Here is a 27,512-nt window from a genome sequence, read left to right as displayed (position 1 = left end):
TTGTGTTTTAGCCAAGTTGCATAATTCACCCCCTCTTCCCTCTCAGCATTTTTCTTCTTCTTTTCAAAGAAAGATGGTGGGTAAGCATTACAATTTTCTCCTGTCAACGACCCGGCGGTGTCCAGATGAGCGAGTGCTGCAGAACCATCGTATGTGGAATGTGCAAGTTTTACTGCAGAGCTCTTGAGCATCAGATGGTTCTATTTATAAACAGCTACAGGAACTGATTCACTAGACGAGGTCAGCCATTTTTTTTTTTTTACCACTAAAAAAAGAAGGGCGCACGTGGTTAGCACATTCGCCTCACACCTCCAGGGTCGGGGGTTCGATTCCCACCGTGGCCCTGTGTGTGCGGAGTTTGCATGTTCTCCCCGTGCTCCGTGTCCCCTAACACTGTATTTCCTTTCAGAGATGCATATCTAGTTTAAATTGCACCTATTATGGTTTTTCAAATATTACACTTTCATGTAGTGTGTTATAAGGCTGCAAAGTTTCAAAATTCAAAAAGGAACCGATTCTGAACCGCTGAAACGAGTCGTTAGTGATTCCAGACTTCACTTCCTGTACTAACCTACGTAGGTTTGTAACAAAAAGCCCCGCCTCTGGTCTTGATTGGCTGCTCGATGACAGCGGTAGATCGATCACGACAGACTGGGACGTCTGACCAATCAGAGCAGAGTATGCTCTCTGAAAGGAGGAGTTTAGAACGAATCCTTTAGAACGAATCATTGAACGAGTCGTTTGCAACACTGGGGGGCGGGAGGGCGGGGGAGGGGGGGGGGGGGGCACATCCATCCATGTTCTATACCGCTTATCCTTTTCAGGGTCACGGGGAACCTGTAGCCTATCCCAGGGAACATCGGGCACAAGGCGGGGTACACCCTGGACAGGGTGCCAACTGGGGAGACACACTGCAATTTAAATTATGAGCACGTCGAAGTGTTTTTTGACCTCGGATGCACGTAAATCTATTGATATGAAAATTAGGCACGTTTCAAAACCATAATAAGTGCGCTTTAAAGAAAAGCTGTCTAAAATGTGATGTTTGAGTTCATATTTACTAAATGCAATCCTCAGTTGCTCAAGATCTCCAACTCACCCTCCGTCAGCTCCCATCATAACTGTACCAAGACATGAAAAAAAAAACCTGGGGATTCGGGAAACACTGCTTCAGACAACAAAACGTCCCAGCTCTGGTGGTTGATCCCAGCAAATACTAAGTCAAACAAAAGCACATTCCCAAATGGATTTATGGTATCAATTCTACAAAAAAAAAAAAAAAAAAAAAAAAAAAAAAACAACATACTGTAGATGTTCTATTACTAATTTCTGGAATGCATTTAAGAAATGTATTCCAAATTTTTGTGCCTTTGCAAATGTGTGTATTTGTGTCCTGAGATGTTTGCATAATGAGTAACAGACACGCTTGTTTGTTCTCTTGCTGACTGAGAGGATTCCAACAAACAGGCATTGAAATGTGAGCTGAATGAAAAATAAACTCCAGAGCCGTGCTCCTACAATCAACTCCACTCACATTAGAGACGTTCTCATCCCGAAGACACTCCAACACCCTGACTTCAAGCCAGGAAGCCATGTCTGAGCTATTTCAACAAATTTCAAGGGTGATACAGCCAAAGACTGAAAAAAGAATCCTTCCTTCTTTTGATTACATAAAATATTCCAAACACACTTGGGGGCTTCAACAAGAAAAGCAATAAATATTTCACGATCTCCACATGTTCCGCCTAACCTCCTTGTCACCACACCCTTCAAATCTGGAAGGATTATTCGATTACAGCATTTTGGGTGGGATCAGTGGACGACCACTGAACCAGAGGACACTATCATACACTGTTTGTCTTGGTATTGTGTAACCGATTGGCAGCAACCAATTGGAGAATTTTTTTTCTCTCTCTCTCTCTCTCTCTCTCTCTCTCTCTCTCAACATGATGTCATCTCGTGATGCTCAGAGATGGAATTAGATAAATTACACCGTGCGATGATTTTCCTTCGGCTCAGTTCTACTCTTATTCCTCCTTTTGGAACTTGACAAACAGTTGGAAAAAGCGAGTGATAGCCTAGGGATTTATTTCAAGAAAGGAGTTCCTGATACTGAGTCTCAGCAAAGTGTTTTAGGAGTACATGAGCTGGTCATTTTATTTAAAGAAAAAAAAAATCATAATAATAATAATAATTAAAAAAAAAACAAGTACTGTATACTTGTCTGGTGTAGCTATTTACTGCTGTGTCCGTGTCAAATCCTGTAACAGCTTCAATTCTGTGGATCGGGTTACTGTGAAAACGTTCCCTGCGTCTATGCAAATGTTCTGCTTTCCACTTCACTAATGCAATGGGTATGGTGTGTACGTATGTGTATTTTGGACAGTGGTACTACGGGCACATTACTGAAAATGAAAGCTGGCATTGAAGTGACACAGTGAAGGCCTGGAGCGTTGAATTCATCCATTCAGTATTTACCCCTGCTCCAATTCCATGTTTCTTGGCCTGGTTTCTTCCCTCTATCCCACTGGAAAAAAAAAAAAAAAAAAAAGAAAAAAAAAAAAAAGAAAGCATCAAGATGATGTATGATGACATCCGTCAACATTCAGAAGGTCAAAAGAAGGGCAAACTATCGAAGAAGCATAACCTTGCAGATAAAGCAGTCCTGTATTAGCAGTTCCATATTAGCAGGACTTTACTGAGACATATTTTCTCATGTGCTTCTGAGAAGAGAGTTGTTGAAGTGCAGGACTGTGTGATTGTTTTGTCTTGCACCATAATTGTTAGGACACTCATCGGAAAGCAACAAATCAGCTCACTTGCAGCGTGGCTGTTTCAAATCTGTGAAATGATGTGAAGGAAAAAAACAAACCCCATAGAGTCATGGCCAAGAAAAACACGCCGCAGTGTCGGGCCTCGAGAGATCTTCTCACTCGGTCATGTCATGACAGACATCAATAATAAAAAATAGTTCTCAGTTTAAGTGTAATGCGCCTACTCAAGAGTTTTACACTACGTTTGGACCGTGAGTGCATCATTTCCCGGTCGAATGCCGAGTCCATGCTATCACTTGGAGGAACCGACCACAGAATTTACTGCGAAATTCGTTTTCACGGAACTTTTTGACTGACACGTTTACTGCTTTAAAGAATAACACCTGTAAAACGAGAAGGAAAGTTGGCATCTGAATTCTTAAAGAATTGTAACGTTCGCGAAATCTTTTCCTCAGGCGAAGAAGTAATCAGAGACCGAATCCTCTTTTGGGTGCAGATTTAATCATGTGAGCTGTATATAAGGGGAAAAGTCACTTTTGTAGGAATGTGACTCTGAGACCAACCAGATGTTTATGAACAATAATGATGAAATATGGCACTAAAGTCACACACACACACACACACACAGAGTGAAAGAGAGAGAGCGAGAGAGCATGAGAGAGAGAGAGAGAGAGAGAGAGAGAGAGAGAGAGACTGAGACTGTAATAACATCCAGATGATCATTTCTTGCAGATCCAGTTGGACTAAACATATTGGCTTGTAGGAAGTTTCATAAATTTTAAATATGTAGTAACATCATACATCTTCTTTTTTTGTTTTTCGTGAGATATGTGACCAAAATGTTCCATATTCGTTTTGACATTAGCAGAACAACAACAACAACAACGACAAATAAGTTTTGCTCTCCGCAGATTTTCGTTCTATATATGTGCAAGCACTGCGAACTATCAATCCCAAAGTCTTCTGTTCAGTGTTGGCCTAACGATTCTTAAATAATTCAAGAAAATTCTACCCACTAATGCAATTTCTTTATTATTACCTACATACACTCTGTCTGTCCGAGTCTGTCCAAAGTGAGGTCCATAAAGACATTGCTTGTCGAGGTTGGTGGAGGAATTTGAGCGTGCAGTGGACTGCACAGAGCCCTGACCTCAACTGAACACCTTTGGGAGGAATTTCGAAAGCAGTCTTCGCACCAGGCCTTCTCGCCTGACATCAGTGCCCACCCGACCTCACTAATGCTCTCGTGGCAGAATGAGCAAATCCCCACAGTCGCACTCCAAAATCAAGTGGAAAGCCTTCCCGAAAGACTAAAGGCTGTTATGACAGTAAAGAGGAAACTATATCCGGAATGGGACGTTCATACAGCACATATGAGTATGATGGTCAGGTGTCCACAAACTTTTGGCTAGATAGTGTATATGAGTAGCATCTTGAGTTCAAACACAAGGAACATGACGATTTTTTTTTACCTACGGTGATTGCATAGCTATATTCATCATAATAACAGGATTAAATTAGAATAATTTCTTCCTTAAGTCGGTAACCGATAAGAGAAAACCTGCCGTTGTTTTAATATCTGCATTAATTTCTTTTATATCTATGGTTGTTTTTTTTGTTGTTTTTTTTTTTGGTATTTTGATGTTGCTAACATTTGTGCTGTACTGTACGTGTCTTTTATATTGCTGGCGTGGGTCAAAGATCAATTTCAACCTCGGTTGACAATAACGTTGTACCGTATCGCACTGTATCGTGAAAGGTAGATGGGATAACGTAGACTGGTATCGTCCGTCAGGAACGGAAGAGCTGTTACGGATCTAACAGGAAACGGGGGAAACGTTGCGGCGTCCCTCAAGATCAGGATGAGGACTCCTTAATATTCCCACCTTTAAGACATTTCCATGTCTTAAAGTTCTCACACATGCCTTTCAAAACTGTCAAAAATGTAAAAAAAAAAAAAAAAAAACATTAAAAAAATTAAAAAATTGCACAACCTCTGATTTACTCGACATTCATAACGAATTTCGAAGGTGAGGTCTAGCTCTATTGCCTTTGGCTTGCACACATCGAGCATGTGCTGATCAGGAATGAATGTGGTGTTGTGCAAATGTGGTGCATGCCCGAAAAAGAGAGGTGTGCTGCCAATGCCATACTGACAGGGGGGTAAATATTGGGCAAGACCTACTTGAGTGCACAGGAGGGGTAAGGAATAAATTCAGACCTATGGAGGAGGGTAGAACAGTTCTGTTAAGAATCATACAATCGTATGAAGCAGATCCTCAAGGAACTGAGGACGAAATTCAACTTTTAAGAAGTTCAGATTTAGAAAGCTTCTGTTTTGTTTTTTTTTTTGTTTTTTTTATCAGCGTATGAGTAATCCCAAAGTACACGTAGATAACACAGCAGCTCTTTCCTTACAGTTCTGTCAGCATAGCAATTTAATATCAGTTAACAAATCATGACACTTTAGTCCATATAGTGGTTTATTATAGCGATCAGTAATTATTGACTAAGAATGGTTACTACGGTAACGCTTGATTACTTACTGCTAATACGTTAATAAGTACTTTCGCATTCGTTAGTGAACCATATTGTAAAGCCTTACTGAATTCATATATTAAACGTTCAAAGTTACTCTAAATCATCCTCGCCATGAGTATAGTCACCAAAAAAATGACGTACACCCCAGTGCCTTATTTTCCGTTATTTATAGCTGCGCTGAAAGCACAGACAGACAGATAAGAAGAATAAAGAACTTCAGAGAGAGGGAGCATCTAGCCACAATAGCAAGACACATTTAGGAGAGGAGAGTATGAAGGAAATAAGAGAGACAGTAAATTGATTGCCCTGTGCTATAGGGGTGTCCAGACCATTAATGCAAGTTTTACAATGGCTTTAAAGTCCACACTAAGTCTGCGTGACCCACAGGAAGTGGCTCATCAAATATTTAAGGGGTTCAAGGTGACATCATGGTATTGTAATTATCTCCATTATTTAGTGCGTCGGGGCCACTGACTCCCATGACATCATCGTTGTGGTTACGGGATTGGAAAGAAAACGCTGACGAGAGAAGCAAAGATCGAAATATCTCAATACATAACGCCTGACAAGATCGATGCGAATCTCAGTAATCGGAGTTTACCGTTAAGGTTTTCTGGGTGAAATGCTTCTTAAGAGGAATGTTGTGATCTTTGCGCCGTGGAACGAATTTCTACATCTGACTATTCGAATGTGTGTGTGTGTTTGGGGGTCCTGAGTCCTGAAATGAAATGCCATTCTGATGACCTTATAATATCACAAGGTGTATTCAAGTACTGCCGGCTCCAGTTAAGCAAATTAGATGAAGCGTACAGTATCTAGCATTACAGGTCTGGTTATTTGCAGCAACTGAAGAGAAAAATCTTTGTGAAAATGCAATTTAATTTAGATGGATTGCAACACCCTTAGAAGAATGGATCAATAGTTAGCATTTGCCTTTAATAGCTGTTGATGTCATTGTTTGGAGGGACACAATACCGGTTAGTTTATACTTCCTGCTGCAAAAGCTTTCCGGCCAGGCTGCAGTGTGATGATGTCATGCACCTGTTAGTATGTGTGTGTGTGTGTGTGTGTGTGTGTTGACAGTCTATCCCCACCTGCCAATCCTTTGTGCTGTCCCTTCCTGTCTCGGTCTTTGCTCTCTTGGTCGTTCTTTCCTATTGCCAGTTATCATATGTACAAGTAGCCCCTATGCCCCTGTGCACAAAGTGAGCGCCATGATGACATGGTTTGCCGATGTCGATGTGGAAGAACTCGAGTGGCCTGCACAGAGCCCTGACCTCAACCCCACTGAACACCTTTCGGATGAACTGTGACCCAGGCCTCCTACCGGACACCAGTACCGGACCTCACTAATGCTCTTGTGGCTAAATGAGCACAAATCCCTACATCCACGTTCTGAAATCTATTGGAAAGCCTTCCCAGACGTGTGGAGCTTATTATAACTGCAAATAACAGCAAAGCAAAGGACTAACTCTGAAATGAGATGTCCAGAAAGTACTCATGAGTGTGACGGTCAGGCGTCCACAAACATTTGACCATACACTGTACCTTTAACTGTTTCTTTGGACATCCTGATTTCCCTTTAGCTTAATTTTTGAGCTTAATAAGACCGTGTTGATCGCTAACCAGTCTGCAGATATGAAGTAATAATGAACCAACCTATTAGAACCTAATTAAGTAGTGGACATGCTAAATATGTTGAGTTTTAAGACACACATTTCTAGTCCCAAGCTACCAGAACCTAAAGAGCTACACCAAATGCTACTGCTGCTAAAGAGTAGCTCTTAGGTCATCCACCATGTGTGATCGTATCAGCAATGTGTCCGAAAAAAAACATTCCTGCCGTGCTATTTCCTATTTCCACGTTTTATATCTATTCAATTCTGTCTGCCTTAGAGGGATGATAGAGAGAATAGCAGAAGCCTGAGAGACACAGTGAAAGGGTGATGGTGGTAGCGAGGGGCGTACACACACACACACACACACACACACGGAAGGGTTAAGTACAAGGGAGTGAAATCGACACACACTTTCTTGCACTGATCCATTAGCTAATGGATACCTTAAGCACTATCACTAAATTATGTGTAACTCTCACTGCAAAATACCCACCCAAGTCATCACAGCTGGAACGAAGATAAAGGTGCATGATTTTGCGATGGATTGGCAGCGTGTACCCCGCCTCGTGCCCCGAGCCCCCTGGGATCCATTATGTAAAAATGGAAAGAATATGGCACACCCATGATGTTTCCTTGATTAGCTCGGTTGGCTGTCCACTAACATCACTGACCAGGTAAAGAATGGATTAGTCAGAGAAGCAGCCAAGAGGCCGAGCGTAACTCGACATGATGCGACCAACACCATGCTTCGCTGTAGGGATGGCTTCTCAGTCAGCAGTGTTGGCTTTCCACCAAATGTAGCGCCAAATTTTCCGCCGTGTTCGGAGTCCCTAGTACGCCGTATAACCTATGAATAGCTTCTCACATTGAATGGTGGATCTTTCCAGCTACTTGGGAATTACCCTCCTGCTTTGCCGACTATCCGGAACGATCCTTATCCAGTCACTGACTTTGGTTAGACAGCTCCTGTTGCCAGTTGTGTAATATTCCTTACATTTATATTAATGGATTAAATGCTGCGCCACATGCTGTTCAAATGCCAGGATTTAAAATTTTTTTAAAAAAATAATTAAATAAATAAGCAAACCCTGAACTTTGTCCCTGTTTTGTTAGCTCTCGTTTTTCGGGATGCTGTTTTTTGCACATGTTCGATTCTCTAACAAACTCTTCCGGGAACAGGTTACGTTATTCTGAGATCTTGGGACACTTTAATTTCACACAGGGAGACCTCATTCGACTAAATATGTGACTTCTGATGGGACTGGCACTGGTTGCACTTTAGGGGTCGGATTTAGGGGAGAATATTTATGTATGTATTTATTTATTTATTTATTTATTTATTTATTTTTAAATTATAATTTCATATCGTTATTGAAATTATTGATTTGATTTATGCTTTTACAAATTAATTAATTAATTAATTAATTAATAGACAAATAAACACTTATAAATAAAGATTTTAAAGACTCTTTTATAACTATAAATACATCAAACAATAAAATCAATAAATACATGAAAAATCCGGACACACGTTGCAGTTATCGTCTCAATATAATATTTCAACCGTAATGCAACGTAAAATAAACGTTTTAGTTTCTTTCTAAGGTTCTGAAAAATCTGCACGAGAAGCCATTTTCGTCCGGCGAGCCGTTTAAGATGAAGACGCCCGATGTACGACGCGTCTGGCTTGAAATCTAATAAAAGTATGCACACGACCATAGTGTACCCTTTTACCGTGTAAGATTGAAGACTCTCCCACATTATTTTTCCCTCTCCCACAATGCACTGCACAGCTGGAAACAGGTTTTATAGTCTAATCAGATCAGAGTGCCTACGATGAAGTGTGCACAAAGAAGGAGAAGATCTTCCCTCTTATGATCATAAATGCAAATGGGGAATCAATTACGCCGCAAGTGAATTGCCATTCATAACTCCTGAGCCATAACGTAATACGCTATAGAAACACAGTGAGCATATTTTCTGTGTCATTAGGATGTAATGCATTAATGAATTAGTATTATTAAAATGGGGGGGGGGGGGGGGGATATTATAAGGCTGGAGTGGCAGTTAATTACTGATGTAAATGTGAAATGACATCCACCGATTGAGGAACTAATGTCATAATATAATATCCAGCGTTACTTATCTCTAATTGCATACGTGTAATTATGGGTAATCGTGATGTATTACTGTTAGAAAAATATCGACGATGAGCTTCGTCTACCGAGGTGCAACTGACGGTATAATGTAGTGCTTAGACTTGCATTTGCATCACCTCGAATCATGCGCGCTATTAAGCATTTAATTAATCCAATGGTTTTATTAGTAACATGAGACATTCATGTTGTTATAACCAGACTATTAAGATAGACCTTTAAACGGTAATTTATCAAAACAATGTAGGAATATAATGGTCTTTGATTCGAAGGTTTCTTATTTAAAAAACAGCGTACCATGTAGCCTACCGGCGCTGCTGTGTGACGCCTGGAAATATATACAGTACATACTTACAATCGGTTACATCGCCGTATACCATAACGTTCACGCTATAACACGCTTACTCTATATACATTACTGGTATGGGGGTCACATTGTCGATAGCAGAGCTTAACAATGTGCCATACCGATTCAAAATGAAAGAGCTTGTTAGCATCAGAGCTTCGTGTAGCATATAGCGTGTACTGTAGTGGTCTGCGAAGTTTAAGATGATTTTAAATGCATGTCAAGAAAAACACAGAACGAATGGCCACAGACAAGAAGGAACTTTAATTAAATATTGTGAAAAGTTGAAAAGTTATCTTACAGTTAATTAGAAAATGATCGTTTTTACAGTAGCTTTAATTTTTTTTAATATCATTTCCCTCCCCAGCAATATATATAACCCCACACACACACACACACACACACACACACACATGTAATGTCCAGTTTGTAACAAATTGTAGGAAGAAAAGCGTCAAATAATTTGAAATCGGGTTTCTGTGTCAATCGATAAGTCTTCGTCCGTGACGAATAACGAATGCTGTGGCTTGGGGGAGAAAAAAAAATCAGAAAATAAATAAATAAATAGAAAAATCTATGGCGAGTTTACTGGAAAGAAACTGGTTCGGACGATCACATGATCACATTCTGAGAGTACTATTTGTTTAGGGGGGAAATAATGGAAGTTCATGAATCAAATTTTGATGGGATTTTGTGCTGTTTTGAACACGCTTACAATCAAACCCTCGCCAAACCACTGTCCACTTTTTGACCACCTACCCAGCAGGCAGGTTCAACAGCAGCGCACTGGAGGTGAGCCTCTGCACTCTTAAGGCATTTCAACTGCTGGTGGATGTGAGAAAGAAAAAAAACTTTGAACATGGACACGAACCATTCAAAAAGGAAAAAAAAAACATATTGTACACGACGTCCGTAGAACCAAATCTCAGAAATAGTGAAGCAAAGCGAATAAAGCCGACGTATATTTATATTCAGACGATACACTGAGTGAATAAGGTCCAAGAATTGAACATTTCACATATTTTGTCACGTGATACAAAAATCTAACATAAACGCTACGACAAAAATTTCATTAACTTATTAACAAATGGTATAAAAAAAAAAAATAATTAAAAAAAACCCCTTGGCCTCATGTGGATGGGATTAACAATATGAGTGTTATCCTAAACAAGAAACTGATATAGGAAACCACATCACAATGGATGGACAAAAAATGTGAACAACTGTAAAAAAACAAAACAAAAACAAAAACAAAAAAACAACAATAACACAATGTAAAAAATGCACATCATAGCATAACAAACATGAACGAAAGCAACGTATAAAATCGAAGTGATACATACATGATGCGAGACGGGTAAATTTTTCATAATCCATTTTGATGAAATCTTGCTGTTCCATGAGATCAGATGTATACGTGAAAGTAGTTGTATAAAGCTGCCTTCTTTCTCATGTATAAATATATTTCAAACAATAACTTTGGCAAAGTAAAAGAGGAAAAAAAAAACAAAAAAAAACAAATTTGCATACGTATTAAGAATTTGTACAAAGACACGTTAAAAAAAAAAAAAAAAAAAACACAACAAAAATATAGCACTAATTCATTGTGATATCCTATGATTAGTAAGAAGGGCCTGTAACTTTCACAGTGCTCGAGCTGCTCTTAATTCCCGATAATTCGTCCTTTCCCTCTGATGTATTATTAGTGGAATCAGGTAAACACCTGCGTTAATTAGAAACAGCCTATGTCCTACATTAACCCATTGAATCTGCTAAAACTAATCACGCTAACCTTTAACCCTCACATTCTCACATTCAAATCTTCATTTCTATACTCAGGATATTATGGATTCTATAACTGGAAAAAAAAACAGCAAAAAAAAAACAAATATGATCACAGTTTCTTCACAAAAAAAAAATAAAAAATAAAAAAAAATGTAAAAATCTGAGGAAAAGTCAAACAACCTTTTAATCAGAAATGGCAAAAACCACAAAAACACATTCCTTCATAAACATTTTGTCAATGGTGGCAACAAACAATTCAAACATTGTGAGGATATGTATCCCTCTGGACTGTGTATATTGGCTTTGAATGAATATTATAGACTGTTTTATTGGTGTTTTGTTTTTTTTTTGTTTTTTTGTTTTTTTGTATACTGTAAAATTCCATTTTGTGCTTGTTAGCAATCATGGCTTTTTTTTTTCCCCCTTCATGATCTCATATTTTTCTTATATGAGCATGTATGAAAGAAAGAGCTAATGGCAGTTAAAATAAAGACGGTGTGCGACGCAGAGTGGGCGTTCTAGCTTGGCAACTGCTAGCAATAACGCATTCTGGGTTTGATCATTGACGCGTAGTCGGTTTTTTAGCATGTGACGTCTGATGTTGCTTTGAGATTTCTGGCGGATTTGAAGCTTTAAATGGGAAGTTCACGTTTTTTTAAAAAAAAAAAAAAAAAAAAAAACATTTCGGTATGATTCTGATTGGAAAAACTTTGATTTTTTCAATCTTTTTTTTTTTTTAAAAAAAAAGCACGCTACTTTAGAGATCGTTGTAGAACCGTGGAGAAGACTCCATCCGTGCCAGATAGAAAAGCAATCGCAATAGTGGAAAAAAAAACAACAAAAAAAAGCGAAATTTAAGCAGTACACATAAACGGTATCGCTTCTCATGGATTGACGTGTTATATACACGTTGAAAAGCACAACCTTTAATGAAAAACAATCAGCAGGGAAGGTTGTTCAGCGAGCGCACTGTATGTATGTACGATCTCCGCCACACTGGAAAGCAATCGGTATCCAATCCCAGCATGAAGCTCGGGATCAGACTTGGAGTTTGATCTAAACGTTCCACGAGGTTACCGTCCGTTCGAAGGGACACGCGTTATAGTTTCTTATTAGCGAAGTCGTTGCGTCACGCTTTTCAAAATGACGTCTGAAACGTATGACGAGAGCCACGATGGAGTTTGCGTGTTCTCCCCGTGCTGCGGGGGTTTCCTCCGGTTTCCTCCCCTAGTCCAAACACACGCACGGTAGGCTGATTGGCGTGTCCGAAGTGTCCGTAGTGTATGAATGGGCGTGTGAGTGTGTATGTGATTGTGCCCTGCGATGAATCGGCACCCTGTCCAGGGTGTACCCCGCCTTGTGCCCGATGCTCCCTGGGATAGGCTCCAGGTTCCCCGCGACCCTGAAAAGGTTAAGCGGTATACAAGATGGATGGGATGGATGGAGAGCAACGATTGAATATATTCTCACAGCTCGGAAGAGGATACGGTGTTGTACATTGTCCGCACGTCACTAAAGAAAATCAATACTCTCCGTGTATTGCGTGGCGTATCGCTGTCGTGTCCCTTATATTCCCGGAAGAGACTCCAGAGTCTCACAGTGACCCTGACCAGTATCAAGTGCTCATTGAAGCTGAATGAATGAATGTAAAGTGATCAGATGCGGATATACTCTGGAGCAGGACGTACACGCGCATATATCACATGCACGGCATGGAAATAATACACCTATATTCAGCAGATCATCAGCGCAACAATAAGGGTACGATGCTGTGATTGGACAGCGATTGCATTTCAGTGCAGCATGACTTCCACCGGCGTGAGTAAAGTTTAACCCGTTTTAGGGGAATGACATTGATTCTGACACAAATTCAGCATTCGGTTGCAGCTTCCTGTTGATCGTTTTTCATTCAAGAGAGGTAAGAGCGATGCACAGCGAATGAAAAGCCATCGTTCGTGTATTGCGTTGCGTACTAGTTCACTGCTGGGATTACTTGTCGTCTCGGTATGTTTGGAGGAGTCATCTTAAGTGAAATTGTTGGGTCGCTTGAACGCAACGAACCACCGTAATGGTGGAACGAAAAAGAGTCGCGATAAGCTATAACACAATTTATAGTTTTGAATAACCTAGTCTGTTTTTTGTTTTTAAATTTAGTCTCTCGGATGAAACCCTATTTAATCTATCTGGGGGGTAAGCATTTTAAAAAAGGGCAATTTTTTAAAATTCTTTTGCATTACGTGACCCTGATTCCCATGAAAAACATGTCCAACCAATCTGAACTTACGGAGAAGTTCGTAACGAACGATGCTAGCGTTTTGAAAATTCAGTGCAAGTCATTTTTGTTGTTTTGCGCTCTTTTTGTTTGTTTGTTTTTTTTTTTTTTTTTTTACGTCAGTTCTGTTTTCTGCTTCGTTCGGCTCCAGGTGGTGACGACTGGGTGAATAAAGTTCCACGATGGGTGCGATATCGATTCGTAACAGCCTACCACTCGATAATCCTTCATTTACCGTACAAAATCAAAAATTCGTCGAAAACGTCGTAGCTCGTGTCACGTTTCACTTTCATTCCACAAAAAAAAACCACAGAAATCGGAATGCCGAACCCAAATCCAAACATTTCAAATAAATAGAACTGCTCTACTTGTGGGGTTCGGGGGCTAATAAGAGCTGCGTGTACCCCTTCAGCATTACAAATGGTCTACCAGTTCGGTGCAAACTTCAACATCAAAAACTTCACACAACGATCCAGGTGATGTTGTTTTTTTTTTTTTTTTTGTTCTTCTATCATTTCAAAGGTGATTCTCTATTTTTATTTTTATTTTTATTTTTATTTTTTTTTTTTTAAAAAGGGCCTGAGTTTAAAGTGATCCTTCAGAGAGCGACTGCTGGGTCAGTCAACAACCGGAGTCTTCTGTACACACACAGGGAGACCAGTGCCAGGAAAAGTGTGTCCTGGGCTTTTCCCATCTCTCTCTCTCTCTCTCTCTCGCTCTCTCTCTCTCGCTCTCTCTCTCTCGCACACCCACACACACACTACATAGGAGGAACGATCATTCCAGGGATTGCTGCTGCTGTTGCTGCAAGAAAGAAAGAGTAAAAGAAAGAGAGTTAATTCAGTTTAATTCATTAACCGTTCTACTACTGGCAATCAGGATGAGACAGCAGTGTGTAAAACATGCCACGAACAGACCACATGTGTAAAAGATTGAAAAAATGGAGAGATATGAAAAGAAAAATAAAAAAACATGGCTTGCGTTTGCTACATCGATCGGAACTTGTTCCGTGTTTTCTCTATAATAACTCTCATCACGCCAGTCTGATCTCAGAACCCCAGTGTGTGAGTTTCTGTTGCCGTTTCCGACGAGAGAAACGTACGGATATGTGTGTGTGTTCGCACTGCTTGATTACAGCGTCCTATTACGGATTCCCGTCTAATTGTCTGCACGCCGTTCGCTCCATCGGTCCGTCTCGTCCAGATGCTGTGACGCACCGTCCCGATCAGGATGATCAGCAACACGTGAGGAACTCGCTAACACGCACGCTTTACTAACACGATCTTAACGTCTGAGATGTTTCGGCTGGGAAAGTTTTTACAGTTCGTGCGTTTAAGTATGAGGCATATCGTTAAGCAAGACGTTCACTGGGTGGGTGGGTGGGCGGATGGACGGATGGGTAAATAGATGTACGTATGGATGGATATATGCAAAAAAATAAAAAGAAAGAAAGAAAAAACGACGGATGGGATATTTCAAGCTTCAAGCAATGTGACCTATGAGAGAAAGGTGAGGAACATACTTCAGGAGAACGCCAAGCCCTGGAGTGCACTGGCAGTGGAGTACTTGTTAGAGTCCACAAAAGACTGATCTGAAGGGAGGAGTGGAGAGTAGAAGAAAATGCAAAAGAGGTATTAAAGGGGGATACAAAAGGAGGAAGGAGAACCAGAGAATCAAATTCAGACCTGGGCCTGTATTCATCAAAATTCTCAAACATTTTTTGGACATATAAGTACAATTGAAAGCAATTCATGACTTCTAATACTGTACATAAGAGTCCTGAGTACTGAAAACTCCGAAAATGTAGGAGAACTAGGCTGGATGCCTGTGCCCTTCATTTTTTTTTTCAGAGTACTGAAACATTTAGGAGAAATAAAGGAGGAAAGAATTCACAGATTTGGTTTATAGGTGACGCAGTGCATCCCTTCGGGACATGGCGGGTAGCAGTGACGATTTGGAACCGTCCCAGGCAACACCGACCGTTCAAAACCGTTAGCACGTATAGCATCGTATTCATTTTCTACTGCTCATCAGGACGTAATAAACAAACAGGAAGAGGACATTCTGGTATTCTGAGTCATAGACACATGATAGTTATGAGTAATTCTGAGAGGCTGGATGAATGCAGGCCCTGATGTAAATGCTGAGTGTGAAACTATGGAACACAATGCAGGGGTTAGAGAAAGATGCAATCCGATCATTTCGGATTGGTTTGGTCGCTGAGAAAAAATAAATACGTTCAACATTCCGAAACTCTTTCCCAGTGTGTTGATTACACAGAAATAATCTTATTATTCCTGAAATATCGTGTCTGTTTTTATATCGTCATCGAATATTATCCCACCCTGAAAAGTTACATCAGAATGTAGAAAAAAATAATAATAATAATGATAATAATCAGCGGTACCTTGGAGGCCATTGGCATTGGTGCTGGTGCATGTGGGTGGAGGAGAGCTCTGTGGCCGCACCACAGGAGCAAACGCGCTCTTCTGCTTCACTGCTGACACCATGTTCGCTGGAGAGAAGGAGAAAATTCCAGAGGAGCTGCTGCAGTTGGATGGCAAACTGGTGGATGAGGCCATGGTGGGACTGGAAGGAACAACTGTGGGAGAAAAAAAACAAACCGGAACGTTCACGGCACTGAAGGGAGAACGCATAGGTTATATAGTATCTGCGTGAAGTCCTCTGTCAGTTCACAAAAGCATACCCATAATCAAAACCAATTAAAAACGCGTTTGTGAGGAAATAATTCTGCGAATAATTAAACGTTCTGTAGATCATATCGTAACATTAAGCAGCATGTGGCTCCAGGGTCCGCAGTTTGATCCTTAGTTCAGGTTTCTGTCTGTGTAGAGTTTCACATGTTCTCCTCATGTTTGTCTGGGTTCTCCTCCTATTGTCCAAAAACATGGCAGAAGCCCGACTGTATATGCTAAATTGCCCGTAGGTGTGAATGAGTATGTGAAGGTATATGTGCATGGTGCCCTGTGACGGTCCGGCATCCCATCCGAGGAACCCGATCCGTTGCGAACCTGCCTAGGACGCCGAGTCGTTACTGAAGTAAACAGTTCCGAAAAAAGTTGAAAAGACGAATGAATGAAAAGTTCGGCCATATTTCTAAAGTGTAACAGTGGTTTTCACTGTACCAGAGTGCAAAGAATTTTAAGAGCATTGAAGGAGGTTTTGGACCAGGGGCTCATGGTCTCACCGATCTCAAACACCTCTAGATTCTGTTCCAACAAGTCCATTCCTGACTAGACGGAGCAGGTTGGCGCAACAAGAAGTTCTAGTCAATGTGAGAGTGCTGAATGGGTTCATAAAGCCCTTCATTTTTGCATGTTAAGGCTCTCAAATGTTATCCATGCCATGCGGTGACGAGACTCTCTCTCGAGTCACACTCTTGAATCTGCGCAATCAATATTTTCCCTTGTGTTCCCTTAGCTCTGGAGTACAGATGCTTTTTTGAGGTTTGCCTTCGAAAGGCATTTCGATTTAAAGTCTTACATTTCAGCCTGTCTATAGCACCACGGGTATACTTGAGAAAAATGCAAGCAGCCCTGTCACCTCTGGTGGATATAGGCGTATTTGAATGACTGACTCCTTTGTGCCCACACCAAGAAACAGTCCACCCTCCTCGCATACATTATGGCACTGAGTTTCATGGTCGCGCTCAGAAAAAAATAAAGCTACAAAATTCAACAGCGAGAAGCCAGAATAATTGAGAACGCTAGCCACCGTCGCAGAGCCGGACAGTGTGCTTGGCCCATGCCTGGTATCACTGTCTATATGCACACTGTCTATCAACCTCTGCCACTGAGTCTGTCCACATTTTACAGAATTCCATGAGCAGATCACAGAGTCTTCCTTGTGGCCACTGCTTGTGGACCTTGGTTTACACAACGGCTCACAATAGTGGCGCTCCCTCCCCAATTAGATCTACTGACCAAAAATGGACGGAAAGATTGGGCAGCCAGATCAGCTGCACCTGTAGATGTGGCCCCTTGAAGTAAGTTGAGTACTGCCGACCAGTAGTTCAACACTCCTGAACACGAGAGCCTTGTATGCTCGCAGGTAGAAACTGTTCCGTGAACGGTGTACCCTCCGTCATCTGGATCCGGATCCTATAGGGACAGCTAGACTGCGGAAAGTCCCTGTCTACATTGGAGGTGTTTTGGAAAGGCGTAGGGAGCAAGGCGTCTTTATCTGCCACACTCCCCCAAGATCCCATCATGGCATCTCACCCTTGCACTGGAGTCCTTATGATCTCTTGTAGGATGCTAAACTGAAATGGGTCTCTCTGTAGACTGCATTTTACCTAATGCGATACGGGTGAGTTGCATACATTGGTGGCTGGATTTCTCTGGAATGACGCTGTGGTTGAACCCAGGGTTTCTGTCTAACATATAACCTGCTTTTGCTAACCAATTGACTGAATTTGCAGCACTCCATGAAGGGGAAGCTGCTGAGATTTCCTTCTTATACTCACTATTCTCCCTATGGTACTATTTAGACCATTCAATGATCTCCCACAGAAGGAAAACACAATGAGCTAGGTCCTCTGTCTAAACAGAAACTGGCCCACTTGATGGTGGACATCACTGACCTAGAGGCGATCTCGATGCCTGGTGCCTACCTTAACATACCACTCTTTTATAAGCATCACCTCTTCATGGGCATTACTCAACAAAGTCTGCCCTGATGTTGTCACTGTGCACCTTCTGCAGGTTCTTAAAGGTTAACATCGCACGTTCCAGTGGTATGAATTCAGCAGACACGTTTACAGTCGGGTCCTGACGTAGCGGCGTAGGCTACTGCGGTGATGTTCACCGTTCTAGCGCCGAACCAGTAGGTACATGGCGAAAGCGTTCCAGAGAACGGTGGTGACTTTGTTGAACGTCTTGACATGTGTGTGAACACACACAAGGAGGTTGGTGGTTATCTGGCGTTCATAGAATCAGAGTTACGTACGTACCTGGCGATACAATACCAAAGACAATACCTAAGATTTAAATTGGATATTAATCTCCCCAGTACTCGCTTTCTATATCATTAATCTCATCCTTTCACATTAGCTAAGGGAGAGAGAAAAAAAAATACAATAAACAGACAAAACATCACAAACAAGCTACTTCTTGACCGATCTCAGAGGCTGTTGGCGCATTTACAACACATGGAACACATACAGAGTTTTTTCCCCTCTCTAACCATTTAATTAGACGTTCCTCGTGCTCTAACTACATTTTAAGTTTTTCCTGCGCAACGCTGCGGTGAAAGCGATTTATCAAGACCCAACTAATCAATTACTGAAAATCGGAACACCAGCTCCAGTAATTCATTCCGAGCATCTAAGGGGATCAGCAAAGCTATTAAAATAGATGTTAACACGGCAGGACCGAAGTGGTGGAATTGAATTGTTACCTCTCTAATTAGTATTATTGATTTAATTAACTGTCAATCCATCTGGGGAATATAAAAGTATCACCTTGATAGACACGGTCAAGCATAGCGACATGCCATGTAAACCTTTAGAGCAGCAGATTTCAGCTGACTGTCGGGGGAAGAAAGAAAGGAGAGAGTGAGAACGCGGCAGAATTCTTGCATGATTTCATTTTCATTTCTATGTCAGAGCTCTGCTATGTTGCAACAGGCCTCGCCTTGGTGTGAAGTACAAATCGTGCCTATGATAGTGGGAGGGGTGTTTTGACAGACTGCGAGCCAGATTTTTGTCCCCGACCTCACACACTCCACACTCTCCTGGTCATAACCGAGTCAAACAAACATGTGGGTGTTAGATCAACTCTCTCACTCTCGTGCTTTCCCCTTCATTTGTCCCCCCACCCCACCCCCCACACTCCCGTCTTCATTTCTGTTCAATTAATTATAAAGGGGAACCAATTAAGTCTTTGCAAAGAGATAACAGCTGGAATGAAGGAAAGGACTGGAGGATGAAAAGCGGGAAAGATGTGACCACAGACTCCACAGACTCCAGAGCTGAAACAGCGAGGCCAGGGAATTTTGCAATATCTGAAAGCCCTTCTTTTCACACACACACACACACACACACACACACACACCACGATGACTGTACAACTCAGCAAAAAGGCAGAAACGGACCGTCCATGTCAAAGGTTTCGTTAAGTAATAACAGGCTCCATGGCAACACAAACTGCAATGTCAGCAAGAGGAAAAGTCATGTGACCTTCGTGTCACATTGTTTGTTAAGGATACAAAGCAAACTGCAGTGAAGTACAGGTAGATACAGGAGCGAGTCAATTAGTAAGTTCTAGATTCAAATTCACAGATCATCTACAACCCCAATTCTGAAAAAGTCGGGACAGTATGGACAATGCAAAAAAAAAAAAAATCATTTGAAAATTCAGTTTAGCTTGTACTATATTGGAAATACATGAGTAGCACATGAGTTGACGTTTTACTTTGTGAATTGAATTTATTTTTGAAAATATACCCTCATTTCAAATCTGATGACTGCGACAAATTCCAAAAACGTTGGGACAGTCGACTGTTTACCGCTCTGTAACATCACCTTTTCTTCAAATAACACTTATTAAACGTTTGGACGCTGAGTGAAGACTCCAATTGGTCAAGTTTAGAGCGTGGAATTTTTCCCCCGTTCGTAAATTATGCATTTGTTCAGCTGCGCAACTGTACGCGGCCTTCGTTGCCATTCTCAACGGGAGACGGGTCAGGACTGCAGGCAGGCCATGCTCACACCCGCACTCTCTGTTTACGCAACCATGCGCTTGTAATCCGGGCAGAATGTGGTTTGGCGTTGTCCTGCTCTTGATGGCAGCGTATGTTGCTCCAAAATGTGTACATATCTTTCTGCATTAATGATGCCCTCACAGATACTCACAGTACTGACACGCCCCCATACCATGACAGACGCTGGCTTTTGGACCTGACGCTGATAACAGCTCGGATGGTCCTTTTCCTTGTTGGACCGGAGAACACGACGGCTGTTTTGTCCAAAAACTATTTTAAATCTTGACTCGTTGGACCCCAAAACACGATTCCATTGTGCTACTGTCCATCTCAGATGAGACCGAGCCCAGAGAACTGGACAGTGTTGATATATGACTTCTGTTTTGCATAGTAAAGCCTTAACTTGTATCTGTGGATGCAGCGGCGAATGGTGTCGACTGACAAAGGTTTACCAAAGTATTCCCGAGAACATGGATCTCCATTACAGACTCATGATCAGGTAAAACATCACATACCTTGTCTTTATATTGTCTTTAATTTAATCCGACTTTGAAGGTGCTGTACACAACAAGCTAAAGTACTGAAGTCGTTTTAAAACTACACATCATGCTGAGGGTACTGGAAGCAAACCTGATAAAGATGTGAACATACAGCACACTCACTAGCATACGGAGAGTTGGCAGCCGAGCCGTTGAGGAAACTGGGTGAGCCGCTCAGGTTGCTCATGGCCGTGCTGCCGTAGCCGTTCATGCTAGTGGCCACGCTGCTGTAGCTGCTCTGCTGTGGTGTTGGGCTCGGCACATAACTATGAGGAGACACGCTGCTTGTATTCCGATTGAAGCCTGAGGCAAACAGAATGAAAGAGATTCTCAGATCATATTCGCAGAACATACAGTATCTTTTAGTCATTTCATTGATCAGGAACTCATACGATCTAGTTGGACGTTATTTACAAATATTGCACCACTTCTGTTGGGATTTTTTCGGTGTTCATGCACAACTAGAAGCCATCTTATAGTCTGTCCGTGTCTACATTATGTGGCTAAAACTTTGATGTACAGAAAGAAAGCACGTAAGAGTGCGATGGTCAAGCCTCCACGAACTTTCGGACGTATAGCGTACGTCTACGTGGGTGTGTCCTGAGGTTCCCGATAGCCCTTCTGTAACTGATAATAATTCTATCATCGAATATTTTACAGAATTAGTTCGAATCATTGTAACTACAGTGAAACTAACAGGAACGGTATGAACAGCAGTTGATGAGTAGAAGAGAGCGAGGATGTGAAAGTGAGGATAAACGTGAAATACGTGTCAATACAAATGGATTTACAATAACTTAGAGCTGAATACACGGTGGGATATTAGCGTTCAGATCAAGCATCCAATCAAAACCGACCAGATTTCACTCCGCTCAGACGAATTGCCGCCCGGACTCTTTCAGAAACGTGGTAGAAAGTTGAGAAATCCAACAACTAGCACTCGGCACAATTGGACGTAGTTTGGGGTGGACATTTCATAAGCCTTTGGACTCATTTCAAGGATTAGAAGAGAGCAGAGTTCCTGAGCTTGCAGCAATAGTGGAAGATTGCAGCTCAGATGAACTGTACCCTATTCACCGGTTTCTCATTGGAGATGAGAACGCTTGCACAAGCTAGTGAAGTGTCAGTTCATCTGATATGTATGTGCGAGGCTTACCCTGATTGCCTCCTTGAGAGGACTCGGACACATTAACAGTAATTTGTCCAGTAAAGGAGTTCACCCCCATCATGCTGGCATGGACAGAGCTGTTGGTGAGCCCTGTGAGTTGGTTGTGGTTGCGTGGTACATTGTAGAGTGCCTCAGCGATGTCAGCAGCCCTCTTCAGTATGATCTCCTATACACATACACACACACACACACTCGGTTTAATTCATCCATAAGACTCTTCATGAAGTGTTTTTGTGTATTTTTTTATATATATATATATATATATATATTACAAAATCATGACTAACTTTTTTAAAACGTATTTTCTATACCTACATATTACATTTCATTATATCTTTTATATATATATATATATATATATATATATATATATATATATATATATATATATATATATATATATATATGATATCTAGTAGAGTTTAGACATTATAACTATTTACACTGTCGTTCATTATGACATCATTATCCTGGCAGGTTCACCGATAAGTCTCATGTGACTCTGACAAATGTTTATTGATATCATAGGTGTGAAGCACCCACGAATACCGATCTGATGAACTGATTCGCGTCCTGGAACGACTGGCTAAACATTTCAAAATTCCCTTTCTGACTAGAAATGTTCATAGTGTAGCTCGGTTAGTAAGAGCTGATTAAAAAAAACAAAAAAAAACAATGCTGTACCTGGTTGTTATGAGGCATTCCATATAACGCCTCCACCAGATCTGCTGCTCTCTTCAAAATCACTTCCTATACCCAGAGGGGAGAGGAAAAGAAAAAAAAAAGAAGTAAATTTAATAAAGCACGAAAAACAGAAAGACTGACCACTTTTCCTTCCCCTTCAATTCATTCCTCATAGATTTTCATTGTATAATGCGTGTCACCAACAGGAGCGGAGAGCTCGTTCTTGACCACAACTGAGCAACAAGTTCTTCCAGAAAGAGCAAAAAAGGGTCAAGTTCCCATTTAATAACACCGCGGACAGGCGAAAAAGCACGGCGCTGCTGCTTGCTCGATTGTTTGGTGTCTGTTGAAATGAATAAGTGCAGGATTTCAACAAAACATCTGGTTCGGATTGAAGCAGAGACAATGAGATCTATGTTCTGCGGAAAAGGTCAGCCGGTTCCTCGGAGCTGCACTGACGGCAATAACTTAAGGAAAACAGGACACGGGTAGGAGATGTGTCTAATCATAAGAAACGATTACTGGACCGATGCGTTTTCGGCATTTCTCGAATCGCGACGTGTCGTCGCGGCGTTAGTGGGACTCCTTTAGTGGTCTTCGGCATTTCTTGTTAATGCTGTTTGTTGTAGGACGTGAGTACCGAGTGGATCTGTAACACCTTACAAAACCGTACGTCAAAAGGAGCAGATCAAATTTAGCCTTTAGTCACCAAAGCGAAGAAATCAAAGCCACATTTCTTCTTCTTCTTCTTCTTCTTCTTCTTCTTCTTCACTTGTTCCAGTACCACCATCATTTCCTGGTGTGTGAAAATCATTTTCACTGTTTGTTCCCCTCAGTCCATGTATCTTCTGTGAGGTTTCTGTGAGGAGTTAATGTGGCAGGCCATGATTTGATCCACAGCAAAAATGTGATAACCTTCTCACAAACAAGAACTCTGAGAGCTGTATCAAAACATATTGCTTCTCGGCCAGCCCTAAGCCGATCACACACACACACACACACACACACATGCACACACCTCACAGAGAAAGAGAGAGAGAGCGAGAGAGAGAAAGAGAGAGAGAGAAAGCGAGAGAGAGAGAAAGCGAGAGAGAGAGACCCAACAAGGATCAAGAGAGGGAGGTCAGGCGGGCAATGAGCAATAAACTGCTTTAGTGTGCTGTCCAAGGTGCTAAATTCACTCAGTTACCACCGTTGTGTTAGCAGGGCATGTCGCTACCTGCTGGCACAGGTAGCAAGGAGTTCTTAGGTATGAGGTGATTAGTCAAACCCAGGTGGACCTCCAGAATACGAAAATGAAAGCATCAATCAGATCGGAAGAAATGCTGGTAGAGGAGTGTGCAGAGAGAGTGTGTACGATGATGCTCTGTTCATTCTTGCACTGGCTGTGCTAATCATGCTAATCCTCTGAACATTCCCATCACTTCCTGATACTACTGAATCATAAGACTCACACAGGGGCGCACGGTGGTTTAGTGATTAGCACGTTCGCCTCAGACCTCCGTTGTTGGGGGTTCGATTCCCGCCGCCGCCCCCTGTGCGTGTGGGCGGAGTTTGCATGTTCTCCCCGTGCTGTGGGGGGTTTCCTCCGGGTACTCCGGTTTCCTCCAAGAGTCCAAAGACATGCATGGTAGGCTGATTGGCGTGTCCAAAGTGTCCGTAGTGTATGAATGGGTGTGTGAATGTGTATGTGTATGTGATTGTGCGATGGATTGGCACCCCGTCTTGTGTCCGATGCTCCCTGGGATAGGTTCCAGGTTCCCCGCGACCCAGTAGGATAAGCGGTACAGAAAATGGATGGATAGATAGATGGCCGAGCAGATAGAAAGCAGCCGAAGTCACAAATAGCTTTCTCATCCCAGTGATTGTACTTTTCCCTGAATAATGGCAGCCTATAAGAAAGACGAGGAGTGCGATATGTTTTTGTTTTCTACTCTTTTCTTTCTTTTTTTTTAAATTAACAAATTCAGCAATGTCTAATGCTTCATTAATGCTTTTAGGATTTTATTTCGGAACTTTTATGAAACGGCTTTGTTTTAAACGTCCAGTTCTAACTACATGACGTGGTGTCGTCCGAACAAAAGGCAGCCTTGCCGTCTCAGGCTATAATGAAACCGCACTTAAACCCACGAGTGACAGCTGAACAAATATAATCTCAATAAACGCAACCTGAACCTACTGTCTGACGCAATCGGAAACAAGGTACCGGACATCGCGGTGTGATTGTCTGCACGGATTTGCGGGTCATTGAGCGTAATGGAGGATCACAAACGACAGCGAATGCTTCGCCTCGTTCTGCTCACGGCAGCATGATCTCATCGCACACTTCCTGTTCAAAAGAATGACATCAGATGATGAGAGGAGACGTGATCAAAAAGTGATGATGCCGCCAGGAATGACACATCGAGTGAATTCCTGGTTTCATTTGAGTCATTCGGCATTCTGTTAGACCTGCACGTTCAAATCTGATCAATAATAGCTGTAAAAGTGCTGGTCATGTGGTCATCTCTCTCTCTCTCTCTCTCTCTCTCTCTCTCTCACACACACACACACACACACACAGACTCCAATCTAACCAATAAAAGCTCTAAAACTGCCCAGCTTGCGTTAGCTCCCTTCGGTGGTGGTATGAATGCCCAATAAGCCATTCAGACTTCTGTCTCTCTCCACTAATCCCCTTACATGGGCCACTACACCATCTGTCCTTCACTGTCTGTCACTCTGTTTGTGACACTGCGTCTGTAACGCATGTGTTGGTAATTAGTTAGCGAGGGTGTGTTTGTATAATGATGATTTTAAAAATCCACTGACATTTGTGGCATTTCCGTAGTAAAGAATAACGAATGAAGTAATGAAGGACCAGAATATGATAAGAACTAGGGAACTTATAATCACATCAGAATTTCGATAGTATGGAAGCCCAAAGAGGCCATGCATTATTCTTGTTTTTCGCCGTCCTGCTCACGTTGTTTTTATTGTTCCGGGAGCAGAAAAAGCTTAGCGCGGTCCCTCGGCATCCGGGACGGACGCGTTCGTTTCCGTCGAGCCGAACTAGCTCTGCGTCCGGCGGTCATCGACGACGTCCGCGTCAGTGTCCGAGACTCGAGAAGAACGGGGACGCGCGTCCCTCTTAACGCGGAGATGAAGTCCATCTCTACGGCGTCTAATGACGCCGATGGCGAAGACGCCAAAGTCCGTGCTACGCCGGTCCCGTTCACGAAGGTGCGAGAGTTTTGTTACGTCGAGAAAATGAAGTCGAGATCAGGAGAGAAGAAGAAAGACGATATATTGACGCACGGCCTCTTAGGACTTCCGTACAATCGGCTGTTAGGAAAATTCATAAGAAATATCATCGATTTCCAGACGCAGAGGCACAGAGGTGCGCAAATTAATTTCATCTTACTGGCAAGTTCAATTCAGTTTGAATGTGCACTGTACATGTTCCAGTCTATGTTCTTGGGTAAAGTGTGTGTGTGTGTGTGTGTGTGTGTGTGTGTGTTGGCCTCTCTTCCCTTGTGTATCAGAGTCAGGAGCACTATGAATGAAGCTTCCAGTTGAAAAGTGAGTCCCATCAACAAACTGTTATTACCTCAATAAAAACAAGACAATCGATGAACAGAACACGTTGTGTGTGTGTGTGTGTGTGTGTGTGTGTGTGTGTGTGTGAAAGAGAGGAAGGTGCTGATGATGGAAGCTGGGACAGCTGCCAAGAAACAAGTGAGAGAGATAAATGAGAGAGAGGGATAGATAGAAAGAAAGAGTAGAAGAGAGGCACGGCGTATCCACTCCCTATTTCTGACCTCTTCATTGTGTTTAGCGCTGATCTGAATGTCAGAAGTGCAGAAATGATTTCGCTTCTCTCTCTCTCGCTCTCTCTCTCTCTCTCTCACACACACACACAAATACATACACACACACACACTATGACTCAATTACTAGTGGTGGAGCAATAATAAAGTCTGGGCAGCAAAGGCTTCGATCGGCTGACCTGCTGGGAGGCACAAGCTGACTTCACCATGATGGATCACCTCTTGATGCCTGTGCTTATAAACACACACACACACACACACACACACACACACCCAGAGTGCATAGTGCTGTGCAATGGACTGGCATTCCATGCAGGGTGTATTCCTGCCTCATGCCCATTGTTCCTGGTATAAGCTGGTATCCATCACGACCCTGACAGGATAATATAATAATATAAAACTTATTCTCAGTAACTGCTTTTTACCTGCAGATTCTGATCAAGAGCTTCAGTTTGGGATTCAAACATCAGAATGGGGTCAAATTGCGCTCTCGGTGACTTTGACAGTGGCACGGTTGTTGGTGCCAGACGGGATGGTTCGAGTATCTGATCTGGTATTTTCATGCACATCAACGTATAACATTTTCATAGACTTGTGCGAAAGATTTTTTAAAAAATAAATAAATAAATAAAACACACCCAGAGAGTAGTAGGTCTGTGCGCTGAAATGCCTTGATGAAGATAGAGCTCCGAGCAGAACGGCAAGACACCTTCCAGCTGCCAGGAAGACGACGGTCACTCAAATAACCAGTCTTTACAACCACGCTGAGCAGAAAAGCATCTCATCGATAACATGACGCGAGCCTGGAGGAGAATGGCCAGACTGCTTTGTTGGGTTCCACTCATGTTAGCCAAGACTGGAAATTTGAGGCTACGGCAGATCTTCCTTGAGATCTCCTGTAACTTCCTGCAGGTTTCATCTCCAATTAAAATCTAACACACCTGTTTTAGTTGATCAAGAACTTCTTAAGGTAAAGATTAGGTGGTCAGGTGGGCAGGATTATGGTTGGAGATAAAGTCTTCAGGAAGGTAGATCTCCAGGAACAGTGTTGGTGACCATTGGGTTACAGTGTACACAGGCTCACTAAAACTGAACA

At 42.0% G+C, this 27,512-nt stretch overlaps 1 protein-coding gene across 2 annotated transcripts in view; it reads right to left on the bottom strand.

The window, feature by feature from the left end:
- Window positions 1-9,681: 9,681 nt before the first annotated feature.
- The window catches only part of ebf1b (EBF transcription factor 1b), a 108,582-nt gene continuing 90,751 nt past the window's right edge, over window positions 9,682-27,512 (bottom strand). Inside the window, exons 12-17 of one of the 2 annotated variants that reach the window (XM_053649583.1) lie at window positions 22,608-22,673; window positions 21,912-22,089; window positions 20,879-21,058; window positions 15,901-16,095; window positions 15,016-15,084; window positions 9,682-14,297 (exon numbers count right to left, since the gene is read on the bottom strand). In XM_053649583.1, coding sequence (XP_053505558.1) covers window positions 15,017-15,084; window positions 15,901-16,095; window positions 20,879-21,058; window positions 21,912-22,089; window positions 22,608-22,673 — 687 coding nt within the window. In that variant the 3' untranslated portion in view covers window positions 9,682-14,297; window position 15,016. The remainder of the gene's footprint in view (window positions 14,298-15,015; window positions 15,085-15,900; window positions 16,096-20,878; window positions 21,059-21,911; window positions 22,090-22,607; window positions 22,674-27,512) is intronic. The other variant, XM_053649584.1, reaches the window with a different exon arrangement.

The sequence above is a fragment of the Ictalurus furcatus genome, chromosome 18 (assembly GCF_023375685.1).
Source record: "Ictalurus furcatus strain D&B chromosome 18, Billie_1.0, whole genome shotgun sequence".
NCBI lineage: Eukaryota > Metazoa > Chordata > Actinopteri > Siluriformes > Ictaluridae > Ictalurus > Ictalurus furcatus.
Note: the sequence above shows the minus strand (reverse complement) of the source record. Positions and strands in the feature narration are given on the sequence as shown.